The 24,752-nt window shown below is 37.7% G+C and overlaps 1 protein-coding gene across 1 annotated transcript; it reads left to right on the forward strand.

Moving 5' to 3' along the window:
* Positions 1-1,300: 1,300 nt before the first annotated feature.
* On the forward strand, positions 1,301-23,866 carry LOC140923999 (uncharacterized). Its single transcript, XM_073374004.1, has 21 exons — positions 1,301-1,393; positions 6,656-6,726; positions 7,441-7,994; positions 8,496-8,593; positions 9,317-9,386; positions 11,194-11,240; positions 11,349-11,406; positions 11,539-11,631; positions 12,160-12,216; positions 12,349-12,429; positions 12,835-12,864; positions 13,047-13,085; positions 13,541-13,654; positions 14,303-14,398; positions 15,276-15,362; positions 15,938-15,989; positions 16,470-16,544; positions 18,053-18,087; positions 19,011-19,085; positions 19,606-19,773; positions 20,419-23,866. The coding sequence occupies exons 2-21, from the start codon at positions 6,681-6,683 to the stop codon at positions 22,363-22,365; spliced, it is 3,822 nt and encodes a 1,273-aa protein (XP_073230105.1). The 5' UTR covers positions 1,301-1,393; positions 6,656-6,680; the 3' UTR covers positions 22,366-23,866.
* Positions 23,867-24,752: the final 886 nt, after the last annotated feature.

Below are 24,752 nucleotides of genomic sequence, written 5' to 3' on the forward strand. Positions count from 1 at the left end.
ATCATTTGCATTAGTGGGGTATATTTACAACAATTTTGACTGATGGGCAACTCAAAAGTCTAAATCTTTCCAAAAAGGCAAAGACGACCAGACAAACAACAATGCAATATTTCAGTTATGTCTGGATGTCGACCCCGGAGATGCCGAAAGATGCCGTTCGGTGTTCGTTACACGTTCCCTTGTCGGGACCTGAGAAAATAGTGCCGAGCGGGGATTGTTTTAACAGAGTTTGCTTCGGTCAAAGCTCTGTAGGTTTTGCGGGCGATGAAGGCTGTCCATATAATCAGCGAGCCGTTTAGAAGGCCATGACTGTATTGTGCACTCCCGCAACCATCCACGCCATTTCAACACAAGTGACCTATATTGTAACACAAGCTTTGAGCGTACATACCTATGTGCGTACTTCGCTCTGGAATGACAACACCTGTGTGGAATATTTGTCATACTTTGTAACATTCTTGACATCTTGGGCTTTCTGATAACAGACTAAAACTACGGAATTTAGTTTGATAAGAAATCGGCAAAATGCCGTAGAGTGTACGTAATTTTCAAACGTATATATTTTAGATACATAGCAAAATATATAGACAAAGAGAGCCACATTCATCTGAATTTCAGACAGTAGTAAGTAAGAATTAAAATATTGCCTCAAACCTGAAAGCGATCTGGCGTCAGATCTGTTTTTATCGCAAATTTTCAGAAATTTGGCATATAATGCTATATAGAAACTCTAACCGTATTAACCATGCTTCTGTTTTTTGAAATAACGAGATTTTCGAGCGGTACAATGTAATTGAAAAATTGTTGTTTTCATCCGATCCTGAATTGAGTCGTCTCTGTTTCCGTAAGTGACGATAACATGAAATTAAGCGATATTTGGCTTTGGAGGAAATATTTGACATCAAACATCAAAGTTAAAAAAAGGGTTTCTGGAAGCTTCCGCTTATTTTTTTAGTTTGTTTGGGTTAAACTTTCATCATAAAACAACTCAAAACGCTTTTACAAAGAGGAAAAGCAATAATTTTCCCAGTCTCATGCAGCTTCCCGGGTGCTCTTCCCACAATGCTATGCGGCCATGTCAGAGAAAATTAATTCCCCGCGGGATGATGTAAAGCAGTCAAGCGGCTTGTTAACTTTGAAGACAGGAATATAAGCTTATTTCCTTTAAACGTGACCGGTTTGTTTCTCTACAAATTCCTTACACGTACTGCGATGTCTACTGGTCCTGATTCAAAACGATGTAACTTGAATGTTATTTTGTGAGAAACTTAAGCTTACATTCTGCTGGGACTGTTCGTACTTGAGATCGAGAAAATTTTGGCTTCTCTGATACTTTGAGAGGATTTCATCGAGGGACTCTTGGCTTTTCATCCATTGTATCGAGAAACAAGAGGTACGTGTTAGTTTAAAGACTTAAAAACTTTGTGGATACCTTCAGTTTAAACAGTGTTTTATTTAGAATGTTCGAGCGACGGGTGGTTTCAACGAAGAATTGCTCGGAACGAATTTTCACATTTTGAACATAAACAGAGTTTGTACCAATGTTTTATAAAACGGAATTACTCAGTAAAAAGTATTCTAGTCAGCTCTAAGGGTAAATGTGTGAATTTGTTCGTTAATAGCAAATGAAATCAATTTAACTTAAGCCTGCGATCGTACGATGTTTAATACACTTGAGTAAATTTCGCGCAAGTTCTTTGATCAAAATAGGTACAAAGTTAACTCTGAACTAACATGTTTTGTGGTTAGAGCGTTATTCTGATCTTCTTGGATTAATAACCAGCTCACAGAAGTTTAAATAAACAAAGTTTACTCAAAGAGATAACGCTTTTCTTCTGTGTAGCAATGAACACAGATCAGTGTTTAGTGTCAAATAATTTCGACGGCCTTCGATCGAATAATTAGAGCAGACTCAAGCTTATATTATGCATGAATAAGGATTTTAATTTCGTATGTTTGCATTTGTTTGAATTTTTTATATTGCAAGGGCTTGTTTTTAAGTGTTGCGAAGTGGAAAAAGCTCAGAGTAAGCGATCCAGCACATTCCTTTGGTGACAGAGTTTTTGTATACCTTGTGAATTATAGACACCTTGTGTGTGTTTTGGGTCATACCGGAGGTTGTCAAAATACTCTCGCCCATTTTTCCTGTAGTTTCCTATCGCTCAGGAAATGGCAAGAACAATAAAAAACCGCCTTGAGTTTCCTACATAGCCGTAGAGTCTGTAGATCTTTGTGTATTATGAATTGTGGTTTTTGTAAGGTAGCTAGGGGTGATAGAATTTTTTGCAAGGAAAAGTACAGACCAAAGGCATCCCACTGTGTGCTGCAAAAATCAATAATCTTTCTTCTGAAAATATTTTGTACTTTGCAATGCATTAAGTGGCTGTATAATTAATAAAGCAATAAATCATAAATCTTTCTTGATAGCTGAGCTGTGAATTTGCGTTTAGCGACGCATCTTGTCGATTTCGTGTGAAATTGTCAAGTGGCGCGCGATCATAACAAAAAAAATCGCCGGTAAGTTTAAGATCGAAAATTTAATATTCATTCTAAACTAAATGTGAACGATTGTACGAAATCACCGGGGTTTAAATTAATTGTTTCTTAACATGCACCCTTGGACATTTTCAACAACGGCACCGTGTCCTGCTAACCAGATCTTATTAAAAAGTGTTTTGTAAATCACGGTTGCGAAATGTAAGAAACCTTATCCTTGATCAATCTTTTTTTTTTTTTGAAAGTTAACAAGTTCAGTGTAAAACCATTCAAGCGAAAATGATATATTGCATTGTCTGTTTTAGTTTCTGTCGATACAAGAGGGTTTTGATTCGTCGAATTTAAATAACGAGATAATTTGTGGTTATCTGTACGCAAAGTTTTAACTTAAATCTTGGAACCTGAACGCATCTTTTTCGTCTCAATTTTTATCTCTGTTTGTCAGTGATGACTATTGGTCGCTTTGCTGACAGAACAAGGTAACCTTTGCTCGAAGCTTTGTTTTTTGATGACCTCAGATCTATTGTTACTGGAAACAAATGGCTCCTTGAAATCAGCTTGGTTCCCTGCTGCATATCCTGAATTTATTTACATGATTAATACTTTATTTACTTTGTGAAAATAGCGTTTACTCAGCAGAAAGATCGATATTCAGCCATCTGTTTCTGTAACAGATGTAGGGCAACTATGTCTGGTGAAATTCATTGATTGTCTTTGTGGCTTGTGCCAAGGTCAGCATAAGTAATTGATCTGTTCTGTCAGATCAGAAGTCTGAGCTGTTTTGTAAAACCTTTGTATTAGAGAAGTGCTTGGGGATTTAAGTTTGGATATTTGATTCCAGTGTTATAAAATTTCCAGCCGTGAATTTGGATATTTATGAAAATATGTTTTCCCGCAGTACAGTCAATGTAAGGGGGATTCCTGAATAGAGCTTTTTCCTGTTTTAGGGGCACAGCACTTCACTGCAGAATAAAGCTGTAACATATTGAAGCATGAGCTAGGAGCGTGAATCCCTTGTAGCTATCATAGTAGCCTTATGGATCACTTTATTCTTAAGTATATAGTTTATAATATTTTAAGTCTATTTAAGATAAATTTACTTCAGGAAGAATTCTTCTATAAGATTGAGTGGCATTTGCTAGATCAGATTTTTTCTGCCCTGAATTATTCTTTATCATCTTCTCTTATGTCGTACCAAAAGACCTCCAAATTCAAGCAAATATCTGAAGGATTTTTCTAAGAAAATATGTACAAAACAAAAACGTCTCACATCCGCATCTTATAACCAGATGTCGGAAGTTGACAGGGATTTTCACTTTAAACAATAAACCACACAGATCTTTATCTGGTGGTGGTCCATTGAATTGTTGATTGACTGTTGTACATTTTTTACTTATGTAGGATTTGTTATGGTTTTTGCCTAAGCGCCCAGATCTGAGCACTTTCACTAAAAGTAAAATTTATTCAGCAAAAGAACCTCAGCTGTATTTATTTCTCATTTTTCAAAATCTAGGATTCATCAAATGTACAGGGTGTCTCAAATATTTTTGATAATGGGTGTGACAGTACATAATTTCGTTCTTTGAAAATAAAAAAAACCACAAAAAATTCTACTAAATTGTACCCTGAAGGCCTTAATAAATTTCGACCCTGAAACCACCCAGTTTGTGTCTCGACCACATTTTTCACCTGATTTGGAATGAGTAAATTCAACAACAAAAAATCCTAGTTTTGCCTGTTTCACTTTTGAATCTGATAAGAATCACAAAAGCTTTTTATGCACAAACAAGATCTGTCATGTCTGTGAATTCGTTTAAAAAAATAATAGGGTGTCAACAACTCAGCTACATTAATTTTTATTATGTTTTCCCAATTAAACGCCCCCAGCTTTTAGAGATTTAACAGTCCCTCTAGTGAAGAATAAGGTGAAGAAGAAGTGGGAAGAGTAAGATTTTCTCGCCTGATCCCAATCTGATAAATTTTCAAACTTCCTCAACTTCACAACTTTTCATTTTACAATTCTTTGGGCAAGCTGTAGCTAGCATGTACATGTACTAGCCCTTTTAACTAGCCCAGTAATAATTTGACAAGCATGATTAATAATTTTTTAGTTATTATTTATTAATTAATTGTACAATTGTAATGGTTATTCAGTTTCTTGCTTAACTGATTTACTGTATTGATTAATAAGTGTAATAGTTTCCCTTCATTAAATGAGCTTGATAAACCACTTTCGATTTTCATAACTACTGTCTTACAGTACTTCTGAAATTTGGTTTCTTCCCAAAAAAATTGTCAGACCCATCAGGCAAGTTAAGAACTTAATTCATTAGCTTGATCATTACCTTTTTCCTTTGAAAAGAAATTAGGATGTTAGACAAAAACCATGAAACCCAGTTTTCAATTTCTTCCTAATGACTGTAAACATTGTTTATCTTATCTCAAGTGCCAAGCTGTAATTACATGTACCTGATATATCCAGTTATTTAAAAATAGTTTTTAGTAAGTAGTTTTATAACTTTGCAAGGGATGTTGAAATCAAATTTGCTTAAGTTTTCACTTGGAGGACTACAGGAAATTGCTTGACGGAGTTAACTAGATAGCAATGCTTGGCTTGGAGTCATGTTCAAAATAATAACTACATTGAACACACTCTCATTTTCATAAAAATGCTGCATGTTTGTCGCACTTGAAGTCCTCGTCAAATAAGCCATTCATTTACAAATGCTGTGTCTTTGCCTTCCTTGATCTCACTATGCGAAAGATCGCATCTCTATGGAATCTTGTTCCTGTCAGACAGCAGACTAAGTGAAACTTGACACTTCTGGTTCAAATTCCCCACCCCACTCAGGCAAAGGTCAAATTCCTGGGTACTCCCCAGGTACAAGTGATAATCGAATGCCTGGTGTTTCCCCAGGGGTAGGGGGACGTTGAAGTTTTGAATTGCGGGTACATTTCCCCCCTCAAACTGCTGGTACAAATAAAATTAACTACTGGTAGTTAAAGTCAGCTCCTAAATTGGTGGCCTTAATATTTTTTCATCGTGGGCAGGCCCTGATCTCGATTCAAGTTTTGCTTAATAAAAGTTTGCTAACTGAATTTGTCCTCAGAGAATTCATGATGGGTGATCTCCTTTTTGATTCTCATGACCTTTTGTATTTATGAGCAGAAATTTAATACTGATCACCTTCAGTATTGGTGTTTAACAGGATTATTTTAGTCAAGGCGTAAGACGCCAAAGCTAACATGTAATGAAATGTGAGAATTACTGGTGTAAACAGCCTTTTTGCAAGAAAAAATGACATTTTTTTATCCTTGTACATTTTGAGTTTTGTTTTACTTATTTTCTCTTTATCAACTTTTTTCTTGTTTGCATTTTGATGCCATTATGTCTGTGTTCATGCTTGAATTTGTGCTTAATTTGTCAAGAGTAATAACCTGGATTTAAAGGTGTCCATTAAGTATTCTTATCTTTAATCTTCTTCTGTCACATTTTGATGGCCTTGTGATACAAGAAAAAACTAGAAAGTATAAGTTTAATAGAATCTGCTTATAGTCAATAACACGCATGTCTAAATTCACTCAAACCAAACAGCTAACTCTATCAAAATGACTTCCTAGTTTCCAGGTGTTTTTAAGCAGTTAAATTTGCTACATCCTCATTCATCAGCCAGGTTAATAATATTAAAAAAGAGTTCACGCACTTCCTTTTGTGTCCCCCAGCAGACTGTATGTTTAATTAATCTTCTTTGTTTAGATAATAAGCTCAAAAATACTTTGCACTTATAATATTTGTTTCTATCCTGTGAAATAATCAAAGGCATTTCCATGTATGCAGTGTCATAGATATACTGTGTACATGAATGTTTATGCAGTAACTTTTCAAGTAGGCTCATGCTCTTGCAGAAGTAAGTCGCAATTTGAGACACGTAAAATTCTGATCAATGAATGTAAAAATCAAGGCAATATTCTATGAATGCTCAATGCCATCTTCCTTCCTTATCGAGATGTATGGGTCATGTAGTTAATGGAGGCTTGTGATGACATGTCTAACATTCAGTGAGAAACTTCCATCTCTGTTGCTCACCTTGGTGTGAAAGTTTTGATGTTTGTAAAAGCAATAATTGCTGTACAATCTTTTTTTGTTTCATTGTTGCAGATCATAGTACCATGTGTCACAAAAGATGTCCGTCCAAGTTTCAAGCTCTCTAGACAAGGTTACAAATACAGGTATTTAACCCTTCCACATCTGTTAGTTCCTTTATAAGACATGATTAAATTTTTATTCTGCAAAATCTGAAGACATGGCACTATGCTAAAGTTCTGCCAAACATGTTTCATTCTGAATGTTAAAGCTATAGGATTTGATCCAACGATTTAAAAGTTAGTTTTGAGTAACCAACAATCACAGTCACTGTGGTCTAGGGGTAAAAAGGTTATTAATGATTAAATTTAATAACTCAGACAGAATCGATAATGTTTGAATGGTTTGAGATTTCAGTAAGGATCACCCTTCTAAGGCAAAATCATTTAAACATGTAATGCCAGTAACATACAAGGATCAGTGCCCCTGTGCATTAAAATAACTATAGTCCTCTGTACTGACTTTAAGTCCTGAAAGTAACAGCCCCCCCCCCCCTCAATAGACACCTCCAAAAGTACTGATAAATTTTCACTGTTGCAAGCATATCGCAAAAGTCGAAAGTAGCAACCGGTATCCTTACCCAGGGTATGCATTAGTTTCAGACGAAAGCCCTGGAAGACTCTTTTAAGCATCATAATATTTTTTTTCTTTCTGCATTGTGTTGGCAAGTGAATTTAATTTCCAATTTCTCTTACTGCCTGGCAAGTAATTTCATTTATCAGCAGCCCCTATTGAGCTTTATTCTAGACTAACCTGTTATAAGTTGAATCATTTTAATTTCACGTCAATTTTCTATTTAGCAATGTCTCCCATAACACATCTTCCTCAGTCTGGCGGAGCAGAGCCTTTTAGTGTGCGCGCCAAAAGAGCAGGGTCCCCTCAGCGAATATCAAATGGGCACACAAGTACCAAATCAAATGGAATTTTATCACCAAAAAAGACACCCAAGAGGTTTTTTCGTCGAAACACCCTTGAAAAAAATCAGGTGGGGGAGGCTGGGACAGCACAGTCCAACGAGAAGAAGAAAACATCAACACCAAAAGTTGAAATTATTTACAAGGATTCTCCACAGTCAGGAAATGAATCTGATGAATCCAATATTGCTTCCCTAAAGAAAGCATTCGAAGCTGATGGATCACCGAGTCTGTGTACGGCATCCACCCATTCTGGCGAGAGAACACCTTCAACTTACTCTGATGAGTTTATACAGTCTACGTCATTAAGTTTGCAAGGCCTGGATGTGAACATGAACCGCATTTCTACTGGTTCGGCTGCCAGTCATACTGAGAGAGTTGTTCAGGAAATTTTGTCAACTGAGAGAGCTTATGTTCAACATTTACATGATATTATTGAGGTGGGAATTTTCAGTTCATTTAACTCGTGAGGGGAAATAAAGTTAGTCCCCTCTCTCTTTTGAGACGTCCTTCCCTTAGCTTCCCGTTATTTATTCTTCACTGACAAATGATAGACTGTATTATCAATTGCGACTGTCAGGAGTCTATTACGACTGTAAAACTTCTTGTGGAATGATCCAGGGTGGTTTATTCACAAGCTGGATGTTCGGATTTGTTTTTGATCCGGGGCTACATGACCTAAAACTTTTTGTACTTGAGCTTTTCCACTTTGCATTGTAGTTCTTTATGAAGAACAGATGCCATCTTTTTTTTCTACATTGAATCCCCCCCCCCCCCCTTCGTGTCTATTAAGCCCCCCTTCAAAAATGTGTTTGAAATAAATAAGCCCCCCAGGGAGCTTAATTCCTCAAAATAGTAAATTACTTTTTAGTATTAAATACATGTACTTTCTACTTATTAATATTAAATTGATCTATTCTCTCTTGTGATTTATTTTCTAGGGTTATTTGAAGAAAATGAGAAAGAAGAATTCCCCATTTTCTAAGCAAGATGTGAAAGAGTTATTTATGAATATTGAAGAAATATATGAGTTTAACAAGTAAGTTAAAGGCCGAATTGCTGGGCTGGTGGTGCTTACTATGGAGCAAGACATCCCAAAAATTCTAGATGAAAGATGCAAAAGTCATTTTTTAGCAATTCCCACCAAAAATTTGGACTATTTTTTAGCTGTTTCTGATTCTGGCTATAATGACCCATTATTATTATTATTTTTTTTTAATTTAGCAATTATACACATGTAATAATCTTATAAATTTTACAGTCGGGTCTCTAGTCAATAATGATATAATTGCTAATGTCACCATTCAGTGGTTCCTCTGCTATGTTAGTTTAACACCTATGTAAAGGTATAATTGATTGATGGATTCAAACTAAATTTTGGATTTTTCTGCTAAGTGTAGGCCCCACTTGCTCAAAAGCTGGATAGCACTATCCACCGAGTAAATCACTGTCGAGCAGATAAGTACTAGGGAAACCAATTGGGTTATCCATTGGATGGAGATTTATCGGTGGATAGAGCCATCCATCTTTTGAACAACTGGGCCCTGGTGGTGTCCAAGATCAACTTTGTTATTTTTTAGGGCAGCGCCACTTATTGAAATTGTGTTTGAGTTAGACAACGTCAGTGAAAGGATGTTGTAACTAATCTCTTAATCTATATTCATATCCAAATTATATAGAGTCATTAAACTAAGATAATAGTGATTATAATAAATACTAAGGCTGCATACATATTGTTTTACAACTTTCCTTTTTTTTGAAGAACTTTTCTAGCTGAGCTAGAAGAACTAGATGATGATCCTGTTGATGTAGCCAGTCACTTTGTGTCTAAGGTAAATATCTGAATAATAAGTACCACAGTAGGCCAGTGCAAAAAATCACAAAAATTAAAAATCCAAAAGAAGTAAATACAGTTAGACACCTTTAATATAGACACTGAATGGACCATAGAAAATGTCTGTATTAACAGGGTGACTGTTTTAAGTGGGTTGAATGTAGAGGAAATGTCAGGCTTTTTCCCGAGGGACAAAGAAAACTGTCTTGTAATAATGAGGTGTTCATATTAAGCGGGTGTCCATAAAGCGGGCTTTGACTATACAAAGGTTCTGCAAAAGAGGTTTTGTTTGAATGGTAACACCGCATGATTTCATCCACAGATTTGAACATTAGAGTGACAAATAATAATCTGCCATAACTTGGTCTAGGAGCAAAAGGTTAAGATGGAATCCATCAGGAAATCGAGTGCAGTGGAAAAATAAAATTATTTTATTTTCGATGGACAAAAATCTTGCACCAGAATATTTTAAGCCATATCGCATTCTTTTTCACACTTTTCAAGGGCTATAGGTATAATTGTTTATCTGTAATAACACCAAAGACAATATTTCTTATGGGAGCCCGAGAAAATAAATTTCAACTTTCACAGGATATGAGAAAGCACAGGTAAAATCATCATGCATAAAATTTCATGTTGTGAAATTTGAAGCTTTTGAAGTTTTTTGTTTCAGGCTCCCATAAGAAAAAAACTTATTACAGCTATAGCCCTTGAAAAGTGTTAAAAAGGATGCAATATGCTTGAAATTTTTCTGGGTGCAAGGTTTTTGTCCACTGAAAATTAAAATTACTCAATTTCCTAATGGATTCCATCTTAAAGCTTGATTTCATTTGGAAGTAATGGAGTCGCCCAGGATAAGGAGGCAGCTTGGCCGTGTGGTCAGCGCATCGGACCCAGAATCTGGTGGTACAGGGTTTGAGTCCTGCTCTGGCAACTTGTTGGAATTGTTTTGGGTCATCCCCAGTTCAAATCCTTGGCCACACTTATAAATAGCCAACTGGTTGCCTCCTGCTAGTTGGGGTTGTTAATCCTGTTACGTTGTTTTTGAATTATTTGTTTCTAAGCATTTGAGTGGAGTGCCTGTAAACTAGCTGGATAAGCTGAGTGCACTTTCCACTGTAAACAAGCCTTTTTTCGTGTTGAGCCAGTCTTGTGGTCTCTTAAAAATAGGGTCAAAAAATTGTCCACATTTTCCAAATACTTTTCCATAATGCTTGTTTTAAGGCTAGCTCAAAGATTTCTCAAAAGTCAGGAAACTTGGTTTTTCTTATTCCTGCTACTCATGTTCAGGCTCTGTGGGACACCTTTTTCACTGTTACTAATACTAGACTGTCTGATTGGATAAAGATTATCCAATTAAAACCCATGACTAAAGTGGACCACCTTCCTGTTAATCTCCTGAGAGATGGAAAGCGGTCAGTTTGGGAGGACTGGATTGTTTTTTTCTTGTGAGAAAGGGGAAAGAGTTGATGATGAAAGGCTGGCAAAAAGTGAAGATCTTGAGATTTTTGGATCTCTAGATGGGCATCTCTTTGAACTTTTCTGTAAAATTTAAATATTGTTGTACAATACACTGCACAACACATTTTAAGCTTCCTGTGAATTCTAGGAATTGTCAAAACTTCCCAACTATATTATGCCAACTAGGTGGAAAGTTGTAAGCTTAAAGAGAAATAATGAGATCTCTGTTAATTGGTAGGGATCAATCTTATTAAGGGGATAGTGCTTTCCTGATATTGTCTTTTTTTTCACGTCCAATGTCTTGACTGGCACTAAATCTCATTTTTTATTATTTTATTTTGTAGGAGAAGGGCTTCAAAACGTATACAGATTACTGCACAAATTATCCATTGTAAGAAAAAAAGTTATTATCTTCTTGCTTATGGCCATATCTAATGTAAATGGTTACAAAATGTGTTCAGTCGCATCAATGTTTACAGTATACTTGCTTTCACGTTAGGTCAATGGAAGTACTAACAAAATCCACACAGCATAAAGAAACTGCAGATTTTCTTAAGGTATTGTTAGAAGTTTTTGGTAAACTGAAATATTATTATAAGTAAATTTCTCATTTTTGAGATTGTGGTCCTTTTGCTGTACACATACATGTTTGTGTGGAATGGAATGAAAATGCATAAAATGTTTTGCAGAAAATTCAAGTTGAACTTGGCCATTCTCTCCCCCTTGGCTCGTATTTGTTAAAACCTGTTCAAAGAATACTCAAGTATCACCTTTTGCTACAGGTACAATAATTAAATGATTGACATGTTTATTAAGATAATATAATTAAAATGCTTACATAAAAGAGTAAACAATTAATCAGGAAATTATGGCCCAATGAATATTGTCTTGCTGTGGGGTCTTAAGGGTAATTAACTTTATAAGTTTCAATGGGATGTCTGTATGGGATGTCTGTATTGTTTACCTATATATTTAAAAAGAAAAGCAATGGTTGTAGAATTATAAATTTCTTCTTACAATCTACATCTTTTTGGTGTCCTTTGAATCACTGCATTCAGGTTCAGGTTTTGTAATGCACTTTTTATATACCTGTATGTTCATTTAAGGAGCTGTGTCACGAAATTCACCAAAATTCAAACGGTGAGAGCTGCCACATGCCCTCCCACCCTCCTTAAATCTGAAAAAAAAGAGAGACTGCTCATAGTCTAGCAGCTTCTGTATCTGTATTTCTCTTTCCAACCACCAATTCATTGTAAACGTGTTGGCAAGCATGTTTTGAAATGATTTTTTGTTGTTATTTATATTGCAAGGATATTCAAAAGCACTTTGACAAGGAGAATTACCCTGAAGGTTATGATATAATTTCTGTAAGTACCGCTACATAATTTTTAAATATAATTTTTGGAAAAATGTTAAGAATGGTAACCTTTGTTTTTTTACTTCTAAACCATACAAAGTTGTTTATGTTAATGATGTTGGTATGCCTGTGCCTTCTACAGGATGCCCTCTCTGCAATGACTGGAGTAGCACATCATATTAATGAAATGAAACGGCAGCATGAACAAGCTGTACATGTACAGGTAAAAAAAACTGCATTTTTTGATGTTAACTTTTCCGAGGTTAATAAACAGGCCATTTCCGAGTTGCTCCAAACCTTTCTTTCAAAGTGAGGCTATTTGCGAAGCTATTGATATGAGAATGTTTTTTTATTCTCATGCAAATCAAACTCCTTTTCACAAGAGAGGATTTGCACTTAGCCTCGTTTCGAAAGTGAATGTTGTTTGAAAATGGAAATAGCCTATTATTTTTGTCAACAGGAAGAAAAAAATACAGACATATGGTAATGAAAAAAATTCAGGCAAAATCCACTGCAATGTTTCAATTTTTTTTCCTTTTTTTGCGTTTGTGTGCCACACAAGATAAAGACAAAAACTATGATATTGGTATATTGTTGTTAACAATATTGTGTTGTGTTTACTTCATAGGAAATTCAAAGCCAGATGTCAGATTTTGAGGTAAGGGACCTACTGTATTCATGTTTTTAATCGTGCCTTTCTTTTTTTAAAACTGACTAATGACATGACAAGTGATTACGCATAAACTGTCCTGTTAATGCTAAGTCAGGGCTACTAATAGCCAATCAGATATGAGAGTTTTATTACTGCTGTGACTGACATTTTTTTCTGTTCTCCTCTAGGGCCCAGATCTTACAACTTATGGTAGTCTAGTTTTGGAGGTATCGACTTGGAATTTTTGTTCTTTATAACTTGACAATCTTAAACACGTTGATTATTTCTGTTGATAAATGACCATGGTGTTCCAAGTGTCGTGGAAATAATTGCAGTTTTCCTCACCCATCAGCAATGAAATGAAATTAATTTTATTGTAATAAGGAGTTTAAGCAAGACGTTTTTGAGCAACACACGTTGACGGGAATTGAGTCGTTGTCCCTTTCAATATGACATGAGGCTACTAAATGTATATTCCCAAGTGTATTTTCTCTCATAGAGACGATTTACCCGAAAATTTGGTCAAAATCACGCTCCAAAATTGCAAAAAGTCTACTTCCGATTGACGTGCGTCGCTCAAAAGCGTCCTTGCTTTAACTCCCTTCAATGTCAATGTTAAACAACCATGTTGCCCATGAAATGTTATCAAGTGAGTAATTTCAACTTATTGCCTTCTTGATAGGATACCTTCCGGATTCATAACACCAGAACTGACAGGCATTTGTTCCTATTCGAGAAAATCCTCCTCATTACAAAACGGAAGGAAGGTGGCTATTCTTGCAAAGCATCTTTGATGGTGAGCATCCTCTGGAAAATGCTTGATGATACTTTGCTTGTTTAAATGACGCCTTGTTTACATATACTCGTAGACGTTTTGTTAGCTGCTCTTGCTATGGTTTACAGGCAAATAATCGAAAGAAAAAATCCCAATCAAACATGATTAAAAGTAAATAACCTATACTAGAAGGAGGCGAACCACTTGGCTATTTACGAACGCGGCCGAGAAGCTAAGATTGGGACTTACAAGACTCAAAATAACCGTGACGGCCGGCCTCAAGGGATGATGTCCGACCTGAATGGTGGCTTGAACGGCCAAAAACTGTTCACGATTTTCCACAACGCTAAACGAAACGAGACAATCTTTAACCTCACAAAAAAATACTATGAAAGAAACACTAGATGAACACGGTTCGGCAGGATGCATAATATATGCATGGGGCTGTGCGGAAATCTTACCAAAATTTCTTTGGCCGGTCAACATATCCGGCCATCTTCCGAAAATTATTTTGAACACTGGCCTAACGAGAATGCTCAATTCGGGACCTTCCGATTGCTAGTGCGACACGCTGACCACTCTGTCACACTGCCTCCCTAGATTAAATGCAATAATTAACAAAATCTCATTTTGCAACACTTTCGATTGTTTTGTTTCTTTATTCATCAGTTGTCAAACATGATGCTGTCAGAGTCAATACCTAAAGAACCACTTGCTTTTGAGATAATACGCTTTGATAATCAGAAGAACAGTTTCGTATTTTTGGTAAGTGGTCATTCCCCACTTGTGTAACTCTAAGAAGAATGGGTACAAGCTTTGGGCACAATGATCGCTGGGATTGTTTGGCTAGACAAGCGTTGTTACAATTGGTCGATGGTATTCAAGGCAAGCATTAACCAGTCATAAGTAACGCTGGTCTACCCAAACTATCCCAGAAATCGTTGCGCTGAAAGGATCTAACCATTTCTGCAATGGGGATTTGAAAAATTTGTCCTGCATCTTTTGTCATTGGCCATCCAGACAAACTGTAGGAAAACTGGATGGTAATGAGTAACGAAAAGTTAGCCTTGTTGTAAAAGACCTTTCTCAACTTACGCTCAGTATAGTCTTTACCCCAAGACCATGTTATTTAAACTGAAACTTTTCTAGCTTTTAAATCTGTGGACGAAATCCTATGGTGTTACCATTCAAATAAAACCTCATCAGCAGTACTTCTGCATCACGATGGTACTATTTATTTAGTATGTGGTTCTAACTTTTGAGTCTGTGGACGAAATCCTACGGTTTTACCATTTAAATGAAACCTACTGAGCAGTACTTTCACATGGTGCTATTTATTTAGTATGTAGTTCTAACTTTTGCGTCTGAGGATGAAATCCTCTGGTGTTACTATTCAAATGAAAGCTCTTTGGCAGATCTTTTGCGTGGTGCTGTTTATTTCTTAGGATTTTACAATAAGAAATTGCAACTTTTGTGAATTTTTGTTTTTTTGGCCACTGAACCCCTATCTCATTTAACGAGGGATTCAGAAACCGGTAATATTAACTGAAGGACAATTTGAGGACAACTATAACAACACCTTGCGTCACGAAGGAATGGCGAAATAATTTTACAATCGTGCTTCTCGTTTCCGTTTCAATAGGCAAGAAATGCTGAGCAGAAACGAAAGTGGACCCTTGAACTCAAGGGGTTAATTGTGGACAGCTTAACAGCACAAGTCCCCAAAGAGGTAAAACTGTTGGAGTCGCTGTATTTAGTTTTCTCCTATCCATGAACTTCATACTTCTCAAAATTAATGTCTTATTTTGTTAGATGTTGATAAACAAATAGTATTATGTGAATACTGGAGAATTAGTTCCTTTGACTGTCATTTCCATAGGACAGATTTCATCTTCTCACTTGTCTCTATCTGAGTCTTCATTTTTGTCTCTCGAATGCTTCATCGTACTCATTATCGTATTGAATTTAATTGGAATTTTAAGGAACCTGGGCCAAAATTCATGAAAACCACCTGCGGTGAGGTGTATCCTGAATATCTTCCTTAACAAGTCTGTTACAATACGTTCCTTATTTTTGCTAATCTCGTCATCATGCGAGAGGAACAAACAAACAATTAAACCAAAAAGCAAATTATAAGGGAACAGTCTACTCGTCCTGCGCTTTTTAGGACATCCGCTGACATACCACGCCGGCTTTTAAGCCAAAGCATGAACACAATGGCAGAAAAGAGGGAGGAAGTCGTCCTCATTCTTAATGTAGTAGTAGTAGTAGTTAGTATTCACTGTAACTTTTAATTTCTTTCAGGCAAAAGCCCTAATTCTAGGTAAAAAAGAAGTCAAGGAAAGAGGCGAACAAGGTAATTATTTAAGATTGTTTTGTTTTCCTACGCACCGGTACGTAGACCAGCTTATTATATCTACTACCAACTTAATTAATTGCACAGAAAGTGAAAGGCTGTCATTGGCAAGTGCAAACAACTCAGCAGAAAATACACATATGCCGAGCTATCCCAAAACGATTCTTAACTAGATTTTGAATCTAAAGAATCCACACTAATTGTATTTGTTAGATTAGTGCGTTTCTTTGGGTACAGGTCCGGAAAAAAGGCACCTTACAAGTTACTGTGAAGCCCGTTAGGTTCTCGCCGGTTCGCTCCACTGATTGGTGTCTCGCGAAAGAATCACCCATCGCCCGATTTTGGTGTCTTTTGTCGTAACGAATCCAAAAATCTGAGATTAGGTATTTAATAATAAAGTGCATCCTAAGTGTTCGGACAAACAAAAGTCACTTTCGTAGAAGAATTCATGAAATAATATACATGTCCTTGAATCTACAGAAAACCATGATAACGAAGGCAAGAAAAGGTCAAGACCTGGTGAGAAGCTAAACAGAGGAGCTCATCAACTGAAAGGTAAATTTCGATTTATTTTCTTACTCGTGAATTATTTTTCAACAGTCGAAGAGAAATTTCGTATCTGAGCGCTTTCATGTAATATCTTCTATATCAGTCACATTTTGATGAATTACTTACCTGGGTATTCTGTTTAGATTCGGTTAAACAAATCCAAAATCAGTTTCTTTTTTTATCTTTTCTTTTTTCAATTTTGCGGACCTTCACATTTCGGTGTTATAACCTCAAATAACCCTGAACTGTAACGTTTTTTAAAAATTGTTAAAAGTTACTTGTAAATCATCATCATCATCACCGTCATCATCATCGTCATCGTCATTGTTTTTATCATCATCATCATCATCATCATCATCATCATCATCATCATCATCATCATCATCATTTTTAATAACTGTTCACACCTTTATTTTGGTTCATTTTGTTTTGCTTATTATTTTCCTTTTTCCAGCTCTGAACAATTCTCGCCTTCTTGTTACCGTAACGGCAGATTTTGTAGATGTTAATCGCTTGCGGACATCGTACAACGGCATCCACCGAATACTCGAACAAACGGCCTTTAATAACTCCGAGTTAGAACTTAAGAGACTGGATCGGATTGCTTATGAACTAGCCAATAGAAACGCTTGCCTCTGGCTCCACCAAAAGCTTGCTAAACCGTATAACACACAGACTCTAGAAGCTGTAAACAGAAGGATAAATGCTTCTTTGCAAGGAAATCTAATGAATAAGATGAACTTAAAATGTAAACCTTTAAACATGGAACGTTTTTCTGAGTTCAGCAGTGTTCCTCGCAACTTTACGTATAATCATAAAGGTATGATAAGGTAATGTTAAGGTAATGATAAACTATAATTCCTCTGACTAATTACTGCATTTAATAAATGTGTCTATAGGTCTTATATTAAGTTTTTAACTTCGCCAAGAATTAAGGCCTTCATTGATTCAATCCCTTAAATTTTCCAACGGCACACTAATCACGAAAGGCGGGGCCTTGTTTCCGGTTAGAACCAATAACTTAATTTGCTAACCATAAATATTAGCATTTAGAGTAAAGAATTTGTTTATCGGGTTATTTTTGGAGTGATTACGCAACGCTTCTTTGTAATTTGTAATTATAACTAAAAAAAATTTCGTAATTGGCTAAGCAGTCTTCATTGATTTTTATCCGATCTTTCAATCTTTGCTTGTGTTTTTTGCCTTTATTATCTTCAAACAGATATTAAACATCAAGCCAATGGTTTTATTCTGTTCTTGCTCTGTTTTTCTATAAACTTTTTGCATGACCTTTTTCTATTTAGAAACTTTTTCCTCTTCTTCTGTCCGGCTTTTGCTGATAAATTAACTGATATTCGTCCAACAACAACAAAAAATGGTTGTGGCAGATCGGCCCCCGTGAATTCCGTTTATGATTGCATTTTTCCCGCCAATTTTTGCCGTTTTGCGTACAATCCCCTTAGTCTTCTACACAAGATGTAATTTATTTAGTGACTTTTTTTTCTCTCGTAAAGGATCACCTCTTAGGAGTAGCAGGAAAAACAAGAAGGTACGTTTACACAAATAAGAAACACGTGGCATAAAGAAAGTAAGGACCTTTGGACTGGACTATGGATACCAGATTAAATATGACTACGGGTTTTCATTCCAGTCCGTGTGCTCTAACGAATCACTAACCTGTGTCGTAGACGTAATTTAACCCCAGTTAGTAACGTCTGCGAAGCAGTGCCAATATCCTTGTTCTGGGTCCCCAACGGACTCAACGAATTACCGAAAGTACGTTTCGAATTTCCTTTCATGCTGATTGGCTAATTGACAATGGCTTTTTTAACAGGCCAATCATGGCGCGTACTCAAATCCTGGTACTCAGGTAGGGCCCGGAACAAGGATTTTGGCGCTGTTTCGCAGACGGACTTAACCAGAGTTTAGTTTCGTCTATGGCGCAGGCTAAAGAATCACTTGCCACACAAGTCTTTATCCCTTATGTTCTTTTTTAGTTAATCGGCAACAGGAAAAAGTGAGAGTTTCAAGGACGTAACTGGCTAAAAATTCCTAAAAAAATTAATGTACTCGTGCTCGACTTCCTACTATAACAAACCTATAGGTCGCTATTCTCGAGAGTAATTTTTCGTTCGATTTCCTGGTTTGGCATCGCTACGCCTGGTGATTGGCTGTAAAAAACCTCGCCCTTTTGTTTCAACCAATCATAAGGAACGCAAAACAAATTGCTTCGCTATGCCGGCGTTTTCCCGCGCTTTACGCCAGCTACATTTAATTGTTTGATCTGATTGGTTCACTGAAGTATCTTTGTCGACTGTGATTAGTAAAATTGATAACTTTGGGTTTTAGGTTAAAAACCTGCTGTTATATTAAAAGCTGTCGACAATTACGCTTATTGAGAACAATTGTACATAAGTAGCGAAACCTTTTTAGTGTTGTAAATTTTTCACTGTAATCTTTACGTACTGTTAGGACGCAGAGAAGAAGTCAGATGATGAAGGCGAACCCCGACCACCATCAGACGTGTACTCCTCAGACGACGAGAAGGTATTCGCGTTGTGTTATTCGCTTCTTTAACTGGATGACAAAACACGATGGAAAAAGGGGCAAACTCGGAGTAAATCAGGAGGAAACGTTATAAATGTCACATTTGCATACTAATTTACTCAGGGTTCTAAAGAAGCAGGCATCTCTAGCCTTGATTTACTCCTCATATTGCACTTTTTGCATCATATTTGCCCTAAACAAATTTCGTGCAATTGTATTTTGCCGTTCAGTGTTTTGTTTTTACGCTCTGAAAATTTGGTTATTAGCGGCAAATTTCCCTGTAATTGATCTGACGACCAAATACTCTAGAAAAGTTTCAAAACTATGCTTTTAATCACTGACCTCTGTTAAAATTGTTATAAATAGAGAGGAGAAGTCGTGCAATAGTACGTGCAGTTACAGAATTCACTTTTCAGCGTTGCATTTTTGGCTTTCCTTATCTGCTATCACGTGCGCTTCACGTTTTTGTCACGTGCCTGTCACGCCTCACAGTTGCATTTTGTTTGGTTACTCTATGTAGAAATCACTCGGCCCGCAGTCAATTCTCAGTGACAGAGAAGATGATTTGGAACCATGTGAAGAAGCTAATGAGGATGAATCTGGAATCTCATCGGAATCCGCCGCTGGACAAGTGGGAGTTGAGGAACAGGGACTAAGGGCTCGGGACACAAATAAAGGCGATAAATTGGTAAGTTTACTCTTACTTTAGGTTATATCCTTTTATTACTCATGCGTTATGTCAAACCAGGTTAAGAGTACCGCCCTTCGTTAGTCGTTTCCAGTATCACTTCATTTTTTCGTTGTAGTCGTGACATCGGCTCATTCTATTTTCAAATAATCAGTTCATCAAAAGAATCTTTAGGGGCTCGCTTGCCATGACGTGACTGTCGATCGTCCTGGATCATACGTTTCTGGGAAACTGTCCACCTACCCCTCCCCTAAGCCAACATTTTGCCCCAAGTGAGAAGTAAGGGTTAATGTTGGCGTAGGGGAGGGGTAGGTGGTGCGGTCACCTGAGGTGAAGCTCTTCCTGTTCAAGAATGAGCCAGTCATCGCTCGAGACTCATGTAACCGGCGCCAATCGGCGGAGAGTGCTTGTCGCGTTTTGTTTTGATTTTACTGCTGATTGGTTATTAAAGCGGTGCAACATATGTTTCAGCCAGTCACAAAGCCTTTAAATGAGAACCAAAGAAAGTTTAAAATAAAGAACATTTAGATCAGTGGTACGTTTTTAACGCTGTTTTCACTCAACCGACAGGGTGATTTAGGTTTTTTAAAAAGTCTTAACTACTTAACCATCTTTTTTTACATTTTAATTTCTTTAACTTTACAGGAAAAAGGTGGAGATGCAAAGAAATCCACAGAGCAAATTACAAGATATTCAATTCAGGACGCTGATGGCAATGTGTTGGGAACCGCGCATGAAGGCGGTTATGGTGGCTGCGATCCCGAAAAATCCACGAAAGGAACTACAAAATGCTCAGTAGAGGACGCCCAAGGGAATCTGTTAGGGAACACGACTGCTGAAAGCAACGATAACGAGCACAGTGACAGCGGAGTTTCTGAGAAACCTGCGGAACAAACCACAAGATATTCCGTACAAGACAGCAAGGGAGAGGTTTTGGGGACCGCGATTGCCGAACGCAACAGCGGTAACCACGATGTCGCGAGCCAAGGGACAGAACTCCCATCTATTGAACAGGACGTTAACGAAGGAAATACCGTAAAAAGGGTACCTCCTATTCCAAGAGAACGCTCAAGCAGCTTCACCAGGTGTGAGTCTCTTCAAACGTTACGTAACAGAAGCGGAAGTAGTGTGTCCGATGACGAGGCTTCAAGCGAGCGTGGGAAGATCAGTCCCATTCCCCCGAGGCGAACGTCAAGTAGCGGGCATCGGCTTCTTGAAGCGAGACTAAGCGCGGAAAAATCGTCATCTACGACTGACTTGCGTAACATAAACGAAGGCTTTCCAAGTGTCTTTAGCCATAGCGAGGAGATTACAGATCTTATGGAGTATTCAGCTATACAGACGACTGTGCGGAAAGTAAGCCGAGCATTCAGCGGCTCGTCACCTCCCCCGGAGAAAAGCACATCCCATGAGTCTCACACGCAGCCCGCACAATCCCGATACATCGTGGAAACCCGCACCTCTCCGGGAAAAGAATCCGGCAGCTCAGATTCCTCTCATAATTTAGATGAACTTCTTGCTTCTATCGATCGAGACCTGGACGAAACTCGTCGCACCATTTCTTACGCGCAGCTCTTGGAGTCTGCTCTGCTGATAAAAAATGACATCTCACCGTTGGACGCGGAGGGCCAGCCCACGGGCTCTTTAAGACGTAGGCGCCGTCCGAGAATCGTCGACTTTTCCAGGGAATATGACGATCCGCACTCGAGCGACATGAAAACTTCTTCGGAGCAACGGCCCGGAAAAATCGCGCCAAATGAGCGTGATACTGGTGGCTTGGAAGCAACAGATTCAAACACTGACGTTTCTGAGAAATCGGGTGAAAAAACGCTCGAAAATGAGAGCGGACCATCAGGATCTACTGTGCGCTTAGATGAATGTGTGCCACAGGAACACCATGAACCAAATTCAACGCCGGCGACTGAAAACACTCCAGTAAAGAAACGAGTGTTTGAACTTTTCGCAGACGGCAATGAGAAAAGCAGACAATTAAACAGCATGGACAAAGAATCATCCGAAGCCGAGCCTGAACATGTTATTACGCCAACGAAGTCGTTATTGCCTAGTGTTTATCAAATGGCTAGGCAGTATTCCAAAATTGTGTCGGACAAACAGCAAGCGGACGAGATACGCATGCGCAATAGAAGTAAACTGCGCGGTAGCACAGGCTCACTAGCATTTGCAAGCGGCCAGGATGATGTCACCGACCACACCCCAAAAATTAAAATTGAAAAGATCACAAAGGTATCTTTCAGTAGCACCCCGATTGAGAGTTACAAGCTCGTAAGGCGCCGAAGAAAGCGTTCGGGATCTTCTCGGCGGAGATCGGACGATTTTCGGCGGCAGAGCTGGTCGGTGGAGAAAGTCAAACCGGATTCGGAAGAACCTTGTAAAGCGAGGCCCAAGAGCGTATATGATATGGAAGCTTTAGAGGAAACACTCACTGAGAACTTGGAACACATCGAAGAGGGCCTGGAACCCATGTTGATTGAGGGACTGGATAAGGATGATGTGGTCGTGAGGGGACTAGTGCAGCATCTAGTCAACAAGTTTAATACTCAAAAAAACGCAAATGATTTAAAGAAGCCGTAGTAGACCTAGTAAAGCTTTCTTTACTTAGAAACTTGACGAAGCGTTTCTTATAATAATATGACGTCGAATACCTGAGTTAGAAGCGTGGTATCCTTAAACTTAAACCGTTTATTTGTGCAAGGTGTAATTTTATAAAGTTGTTTGTATTGTTGTTACTTTGCGTCAATTTAAAATACACTTATATGATGTAATGAAGAGTCAAATTTGATCCAATAACGTGCTACCATCTTGTAAATATTGTAAAAAAACCTACATGTTGTAAGGTACTTAAAATAGTATTTCTGAAGGCTTTCAATTTTTTTTGTACTATAGAGGACTCAACGCCTCATGAAATTACTGTCATCAATTCAATGAAGGCTTCAAAGAGCGGGTTTCTGCTTTCATTGATTATCTGAACTCTTGTTTTATCGCTTTGGTTCTTAAAACAAACAAAATATTACTTGCGTACATTTATTTTCCTCGATTTCTGATTGGTTGATTTGCTTGTCATCTCAAAGCTAGCGGGTATCTTGATTGGCCAGAATTATTTCTAGGGTGTCTGGTTTTTCGATAATGAAATTGAAAACCGCTCTATGCTTATTAGAAGACAACATGGTTGCAAATTTTCTTGGTCTTTGAGCAAGCTTGGTGTATAAAGTATATCACCTAATAGTGATTGCATCTTATAGAGCGTTTTCACATGACGTCACGGCCGCAATATTGATGTGCCCAAACAATGAAACGGCAGCCAGGTTGGTGTCCCAAACCAGTCCTGTGGAATTTAAACCTTCTTCTTTTGTTAAAACTTTCTTTTGTTCCAATAAATTTGTGTAGCTGCTGGCCAAGTGTTTGAAAACGCTCTATAAAATATACGTAGAGTATTCCTAGTTTAGGTAACGACTCATTCCTTTTCTTATGAAATACATTTTCTTGAAATAAGAGAAACAAAAAAGTAATACATTGCGTTGCTGGGGCAGTTTTTCGATTGAGTGCTGAATGCAATTTCGTGACTGTTTGGAGTTACATTTTGACGCTTACTGATTGGCTAAAAAAAATTGTCCCTCTTTCTCAGCCAATTAGATGTTAAATAAAAACCAATCGTAACTTTCTTACATGAGTTTTCCGCGCTGGGCGCCGGCCTCCTGAACTTGAGTCGAGATCTGATTGGCCCATTTGGTTACACTGTGATTGGATAGAGAAATTGCTTTCGTCTTGGTTTTGGGTCGCTCAAAAAACCGTTCTACAATATTAGCAACGATGATGCCGCGTTTCATCTCTAGTAATAAGAGCACCTGTGTGCCGTTGAAAGTATGCCCAACTTCTATCTTTTTTGTGTGTGTATGTGTGTCCATTCTTACTTTCTGCTAGATAAGTTATTTATTCGACGAAATATTTTCTTGTTGTTAATGATGATATCAATACCAACAGCTAGATAGAATTATTTTCGTATAGAATTCTAAATATTGTAATTCTCTCATTTCTACGGAATATTATCAGTAATAAAGAAATGGACGATATTAGCGTCGACCATTTCCTCTTTCCCTCTTTGTTTTATTTTTTGTTTGTTTGTTTGTTTGTTTTAACCGCTTATCTGTTTATCACCATCTAGTCGCCATTTTGAGTTTGAACGAAAACTGGGTCTGGGTCAAACTCGTCCCCAGGGTCTTTTCGGTTTATAATATGGCATATGAGAAGACCCTGGGGAAGAGGTTGGGTCAAAATTTGTCCCCTGTATCCCATAGTGCAATTTGACAGCACCCACCCAGTCCCCAGCACAAACTCAGCAGTCGGCCACAACAGGTGTAGAAAGTCAGTTATCTATTTAGAATACCTTAGACTACCCCTCACAAATTCTTCGTAAGGAGCTTTAGGAGGGTCTATAAACGGAGGGGCTTATATCTGAGGTGGGTTAAATAAAACCGGACTAGAAAAAGCGCTTCGAAACAAATTGAACGGGGTGGTAGCGCTGGGCAAAATACGTCTTGCATTTACTGTTTTTTAATTAGGCTTTAAGCGTGATATTACCAAACAAGCCAGAGGGGGGCTAATATAGAGCGTATTCACTCACGTGGTCAGCATCTATGCTAATTTATACGAACAAAAGAAAGTTTTTACATAAGAAAAGAGTTCAATTCCCACAGGGTTGTCTTGGTACATTATCATGGCCGCGGTTTCATTGTTTTGGAACACCAATATCGCCGCCGTGACGTCATATGAATACACTCTGTACGGGGAGGGGAGGGGTCGATAATAGTCGGATGTATTTATTACAGGTAGATGGGCCTATAACTGGAGCCCTATAAGTTGGGGGGGAGAATTAGAAGCAGTTTACGTTAGGTATGAAAGTGGAAATAGTTTACGTTAGGTTCTATATAACAAGTTCCTAAACGACGAGATTAAGAGATTAC

Source organism: Porites lutea, chromosome 14 (assembly GCF_958299795.1).
Source record: "Porites lutea chromosome 14, jaPorLute2.1, whole genome shotgun sequence".
NCBI lineage: Eukaryota > Metazoa > Cnidaria > Anthozoa > Scleractinia > Poritidae > Porites > Porites lutea.

Excerpts from the sequence above, each read along its gene's own strand:
- LOC140923999 (XM_073374004.1), top strand. The coding sequence starts at position 6,681 with ATGTCCGTCCAAGTTTCAAGCTCTCTAGACAAGGTTACAAATACAG. Across the intron at positions 8,594-9,316 it reads GAAATATATGAGTTTAACAA|AACTTTTCTAGCTGAGCTAG; the intron begins GTAAGTTAAAGG and ends TTTTTTTTGAAG. Across the intron at positions 14,399-15,275 it reads AGAACAGTTTCGTATTTTTG|GCAAGAAATGCTGAGCAGAA; the intron begins GTAAGTGGTCAT and ends CCGTTTCAATAG.